Source organism: Sapajus apella, unplaced genomic scaffold, assembly GCF_009761245.1.
Source record: "Sapajus apella isolate SASKATOON/1434 unplaced genomic scaffold, GSC_monkey_1.0 scaffold197, whole genome shotgun sequence".
NCBI classification, from domain to species: Eukaryota; Metazoa; Chordata; class Mammalia; order Primates; family Cebidae; genus Sapajus; species Sapajus apella.
In genome coordinates, this window is record NW_022437137.1 from 920190 (window position 1) to 926663 (window position 6474).

Genomic DNA, 6474 nt, shown 5'->3' on the forward strand with positions numbered 1-6474 from the left:
ATAGAGATAGATTTAAACTATGTTCAAGAATAATCTAGAGGGGATAGTCTCAGGACACCAGGGTTCAATTCTAGTGTTCTTTACTCACATAATTTTCGTGGAGGATTTGTCTTCTCTTCTTGGTTTCATCGTCTGTAAGTTGGGCTCTCAAGTGTAGCAATGAGATGGGAAAATGGAAGTAATAAGGAACCATCCAATGTTACCACTGCTAGTCTGGCCAGAACTTACTGGGTCTATTCTGTGGGACCAGATGGATAGCTGACATGGAACATGCTAGAATCTTCCGTGGAGGCCTAGAAAGAGTGGCTTCCTTTCTAAAGCCTGCTGTCATCAGGCTAGGGAAAGGGAAACTGCTATGGTAGCAGGGGCGAGACCGCTCGTTTGTGACACAGGGTGATCACAGAAAAACTCAGGACTCCAGTGGAAACGTTTCTATGAATCTTCAATGGACTAGAAGATATTAGTGAACTTCTAAATATTAAGCTGGGAACCCTTTCCCTTTGGAAAGCTCAGCTGCGGGGAAACACACCAGCCTCCTGCCTGCCTGCGGACACACAGCCCTCCTGGTCTTCCCCATGCCTGCAGCTGAGTGCGACCCCTCATCAGCTCCTTCCATGGGAGACTTGCCTGGTGGGGGGATGTGGAGCTCTATGTAAGGCTGGTCATGATGTCGAGGGCTCCCTGAGCTTCCTTTCCAGCATTTTCTTGGATTACAAAGGGTGAAGAGGGGAAAGAACTAAGAACCTCATGTGAGATATTCCAGGCTTGGTGACTGTCAGACTCAGAAGACCCTTGAGACATCGCCAGCTTCACCACTTCTTATTCCCTCACCTAGGTGTTTTGTCAAGCATAAGGCTGAGGCCAGATTGGATGGGGATGTACCCGGGGTCACACAGCAGGCCAGACCTAAGTCTCACCCTGGGTTCCTGACTCTTAGCAGGTGTGTGTCCACCTCAATGCCCCAGTGCGGCTTTCCTCCCTTCTTCAAGCCAGCTCTCAATCTACCTGGTCACTGTTATCTGGGGACATGCCTTGGGGTGGCCACAGGCTCAAGGAAGGTGATCAGGGTGGATAGGCCTTTCCCAAGCCAAAGCTTCAGCCCCTGGAAGTTGTGCAGGCAGAACTCGGCTTAAGAGGAGGAGATTGTGCTGGGCCCAGCAGGGATTTAGGGGAGTCAGAGCCAGGTCCTGATGACAGGGCTTCTGTTTACCTGCTATGTAACTTGGAAACATTTTCCACTTCTCTTTCACAGAATTTCCTTATCTGTCCAGTTATGATAATCATGCTTTTCTACTGAAATTAGAATGCCTATTGCATGGTCAATGCTGAATAAATGATAACTAGCATTCTTAGCTGGGACCTGGTGACAGGAAAAAGGCCCAGGTCCCTGAATTCTGCAACTAACTGAGCCTTGGTGTCTGCAGCTGAAAAACCAAAGATTGAAAGTTCTATCAGGCAACCAGCCCAGAGCCTGGTCTTGCTCTGAATTTTAGAATCCTCTATTCAGTTGATATAGACGGAGAAGCTTTTTCTCTGCCTGTCCCCAGCTGGGTCTGGAGCCCAGGAAACAGAAAGAAATGATCAGAAGACACTTACCTTGGGGCTGGTCCCACTGGGGCTTTTCTAGGCCAGAGCCTGAGGCTGCAGCTTCCCCAGGGCCCTCTCCACCTGCCCCTTCTGGCCTGTCTATATCACTCCTCCTGGAAGGCCTCTTTAGGATCGCCTCGATGGAGAAGGACAGGCCCAGCTTCTTGGGGGCCTCACAGCACCCCAAGCTATTCCTTTCCATACCCCTGTAGAGAGCAGGGCCCACCTCAGCACACATTGAAGGGCTCAGGGGTGACTCTGTGTAGGCCAAGGGGGGTGCCAGTGGAGGGTGGTGCACTTCCTCCCCTGAACCTCCTGGGGTCAAGAGGGCATGTGCAGGTGAAGAACAGAGAGCCACCAGTTAGATGATCGCAGCAGGATTTCGTGTCCACAGGGACTTCCATGGGCAGATCACAACCGAGGAGCTGGAAGGAAGGGTATCCTGTGCTTCCGGCTCACAGCCCTCACCAGTTTGATGTCAAAGGAGTCACCATGGCTGAATTGGGGTTCAATCTTCCGGAGAACAGTCTTCGCGGACGCAGTTGCCTGCACAATCACCAGCTTAGGCCAGGATCCCTGAGGTCACCGCCCAGAGGTGAACAAAGAGAAGAGGGAGAGACAATAAGGCGTAGGAAAGAGGAGGTCAGCTTCCAGAGGAGATATGGAGGCAGGGTGTCCACCTTTGGCCTTTCTCTGGCTTCTGGCCCTTTCTGTGGCTCTAGCCAGGCTCTGGGAGGCTGGAGTGCCACCCTTGGCCTCAGATGGCCAACTCAGTCATGAGCTGCACTGCAGCTTGAGGGTTTTTCCCAGACACCCATCTTTACTTCCTTAAATTCTGCTGTTCCAGACTCCAGAACATACCTTCCAGAGCATCAGTGCTTCTGCTGTCCTGCCGGTGGAGGCTGAGGAAAGAGGGTCTCTGGGTGCTGCCAGGCCTGTCTTTTCTCTGTGCCAGGGCTGGGCTGAGCTGTGAGTCTGATTCTTCTCAGCTGTCTCTGGGCTGGCCCTGGTTTTTTCTGTTCTCGTTTCCCTGACCTCACTTCACATGTGAAGCCCTCTTTCCACGGGCGCCTCTCCCTTCCTTGTGGGGTCCTTTCTGCTTCTTCTCCCAGTCTCCTGAGACAGCACTGAAGGGGCCCTTTCTCTCTGGCTGGGAGCTGACAGTTGTTGATCTATGCTTGCCAGGAATTTTGCTCCAAATTACTGTGTAACCAAGGAGGAGGGGGCAGTAAAACAAGCTGATAAGAGAAGAAACTCTCCACGCCCCTTAAGGCTGGGGATGCAGGTGTCAGGGTAGAAACGTGTCAGGAGACAGTGGGGATCTGAAGGACAGGTATTGGAGGCCCCGGGGAGCGGCTGTGCTGGGGAACTGGCCAGAGCAGGAGAAGGAAGGTGGGAGCAAAATGGCCAGGAAGTGTACCCAGGCCCAATAAAACATGTTTACTCAGCCAGGAGAGGCTGTGGTCATGTGTCGGGGAGGCTGGGCTGAGGTGCAGTCTGCTGGCTGTCAGTCTCAGGCATTCATTTACTCTCAGATATGCTTCCCGTGGCTTGCAAATATCAGATCAGGGAAGGCTTCCGGGGCTTTTTGATGTGGGGAAACTGAGGTCCAGACCAAGTAGGTGCAGAGGTTGGGATGGCAGGCCCAATTGCAGAACTCCCCTGGGGAGCTCCACGATGCCATCCTGGCCACAGGGAGCCAATGTGCACAAGAGGGATGGAAACCTTGGCAGAGATTATGGATGTGAATTTGGATGTTAGAATCCAGATCTTCTTATAGAGGGCAGGGGCGGGAGGTGGGGGTAGGAAAAGCTGGCCTCCACTCCCTGAGAAGAGAGACTCAGGAGAGGGTGGAACTTACCCTGAGACAGGGAATAGGTAAAGATGCCCCGTTTTAGGAGCTGTGCCCTTTGGAAGTGTCAGGCTGTCTGATTTAGTTAGCGGGGACTAGGTTCAGCTGCAGTAACAAGTAAACCCCGTAGTCTCAGGAGCAGAATAGCTTACCCATATCACATTCTAAAGCAGTCATTTAGGGACCCAGATTCCTTTTAAACTGTCATGCCACCATCCTCCAAGTATAGGCTCCAAGCTTTCTGGGGAAAGGGAGAAGACAAAGGAGGATTTTTTTTTTTTTTTTAATTTTACTTTAAGTTCTGAGATACATGTGCAGAACGTGCAGGTTTGTGACATAGGTATACAGGTGCCCTGGTGGTTTGCTGCACCTATCACCCCGTCATCTGGGTTTTAAGTCCTGCATGCATTAGGCTTTTGTCCTAATCGTCTCCCTCCTCTAGACTCTAACCCCACATCTGGCCCCAGTGTATGTTGTTTCCCTCCCTGTGTCCATGTGTTCTCGTTGTTCAACTCCCGCCTGTGAGTGAGAACATGCGATGTTTGGTTCTGTTCAAAGGAGGAATTTTGATGAGTCAGAAGTGGAATTGGTTGATAAAACTTCTCACATTCTGTGGTCAGAGTGAGTCACATGATCCTGCTTAGAACTGTCCCTCTCCTAGGGCTGGACAGGGGAGTTTTCCTGTGCTAGGAGGAAAATGAACCAGTTTAGCGACCTTTGCAGTGAAGTGGCCAGAGTTCCCTCAGGCCCATCATTAGTCCATGGAAGGGGCTGTCGGATGGAAGGATGAGGTTCCTTCCGCTCAAGGCAGAGGAAACTCTGATGCGTACTTGAGATGGTTGGTCAAGGGCAAGGACAGGATCTTCGGGGGTGGAAGTGGCAGAGGCAAAAAGAGAGAAGTGATGGAGCCCCTTCTGTGTGCTGGGCTTCATGCCTGCAGCTGTGTGCTCACCATCTCACTTAATCCACTCAACGGCCTTATCAATTAGGTGTCATTAATGCTGTTTCACAGCTGAGGAGACATGCCCAGAGAAGTGGAGTGATGGGTGTAAGGTTATATAGCTAGCCATTAGAAGCAGCAAGATTCAAACCAGGTAAGTCTGGCTCTGCATCTCACACCCCTCCCACCTTGCTACAATATCCAGAGACCATCTGGCTCGGCCCTCTCCTTTCACAGGTGAAAAATTGAGCAGCAGAGAGAGACGCTGCCAGAGCTACACTTGTTGTTTTCAGCACCTTGTTTGATTTCCTTTCATTTTGCCTCTTTCCAAGGTGTGACTGGCCCCTGGACAGGTTAAGAGAACACCCTTCTCGGGGAAGAAGATCCAAGATGGCCAAATAGGAACCGCTCCAGAGTGCAGTTCCCAGCGAGAACAGCGTAGAGGGTAAGTGCTTACCGCATTTCCAGACAAGTTTTCACTGCCCACAGACTAGGAGATTCCCAGGCTGAAAAGCACCACAAGTTTTCAGTGTGACTGTTTCAGCTGGCACCGCGTAGGCACACAGAAACTCACACAAGTCTGGGCTGCCTTTTTGGCCAGCGCCCTGAACGCCTGGGAGACAGAACTGCCCATTTAACTGAAAGGGAGGGGGCTAAGACAGGGAGCTGGCTTGTGGGGGTACCACCCTCACAGAACAAGCAATCTGAAATGCTCTGGATTGAGAGTTTCACAGCAAGCACAGCTGGACCCAGGACCATCCAGCTCAGTGGGGGGAAGGGTGTCCCCCACTACCGAGGCAGTCCACCAGTACCTAGGCAGCTCACACAGTGCAGGGCAGAGCCTGCAGTAGCTCAGCAATGCCTCTGCTGGCAGACTGAGACTAGACTACTCTCTGTGGGCCAGGGCATCTATAAAAAAGGCAGCAGCACAACAGGGACTTATAAATAAAGCCAACCTTCCTAGGACAGCACCTGGGAAAAGAGGTGGTTATGAGTTCAGCTGCAGCAGACTTAAAGGTACCTGCCCAACAGCTCTGCACAGAACAGCAGAGCTCCCAGCACAGCACTTGGGCTCCTATAAGGGACAGGCTGTCTCCTCAAGCAGCTCCCCGACCCTCTTATACCCAAAGAGACACCTCATAAAGGGGAGCTCAGGCCAACCAGAGCTCAGGTATAGCTCTGGCAGATACCCATTTGGGACGAGGATAGCAGAGGAAGAAACCTGTGGCAACCCTTGCAGTTCTGTAGCCCCTGTGGGTGATCCCCAGGCAAGCAAGGTCTGGAGTGGACCTCCAGCAGTCCTGTAGCAGAGGAACCTGACTGTTAGAAGGAAAACTAAGCAGAAAGAAATAGCTTCAACATCAACAAAAAGGACATCCACTCAGAGACCCCATCCGAAAGTCACCAACTACAAAGACTGTCACCACTCCTGTTCAATATAGTATTGGAAGTTCTAGCCAGAGCAATTAGGCAAGAAAAAAAAATAAAGGGTATTCAGTTAGGAAAAGAGGAAGTCAAATTGTCTTTATTTGCAGACAACATGATTGTATATTTAGAAGATGATATACCTATCATCTCAGCCCAAAATCTCCTTAAACTGATAAGCAACTTCAGCAAAGTCTCAGGATACAAAATCAATGTGCAGAAATCACAAGCATTTCTATACACCAATAACAGACTAACGGAGAGCCAAATCATGAGTGAACTCTCATTCACAATTGCTACAAAGAGTATAAAATACCTAGGAGTACTAACAAAGGATGTAAAGGACCTCTTCAAGGAGAACTACAAACCACTGCTCAAGGAAATAAGAGAGAACACAAACAAATGGAGAAACATTCCATGCTCATGGTTAGGAATAATCAATATCCTGAAAATGGCCATATTACCCAATGTAATTTATAGATTCAATGCTATCCCCATCAAGCTACCAATGCCCTTGTTCACAGAACTGGAAAAAACGGCCTTAAACTTCATATGGAACCAAAAGAGAGCCCACATAGCCAAGACAATCCTAAGCAAAAAGAACAAAGCCAGAGGCATCATGCTACCTGATTTCAAACTATACTACAAGACTACAATAATCAAAACAGCA

The 6474-nt window shown here is 50.1% G+C and overlaps 1 protein-coding gene across 3 annotated transcripts in view; it reads right to left on the minus strand.

Annotated features, from left to right (window-relative positions):
* Window positions 1-3011, minus strand: part of ISX (intestine specific homeobox) — a 22112-nt gene extending 19101 nt beyond the window's left edge. For all 3 annotated transcript variants that reach the window (XR_004265720.1, XM_032269735.1, XM_032269737.1), the window contains exon 1: window positions 1597-3011. Coding sequence is in view for 2 of the 3 variants with exons in the window: in XM_032269735.1 (XP_032125626.1) it covers window positions 1597-1825 (229 nt within the window). In the remaining variant the exon portion in view is untranslated. The remainder of the gene's footprint in view (window positions 1-1596) is intronic.
* Between the last annotated feature and the right edge of the window lie 3463 nt (window positions 3012-6474).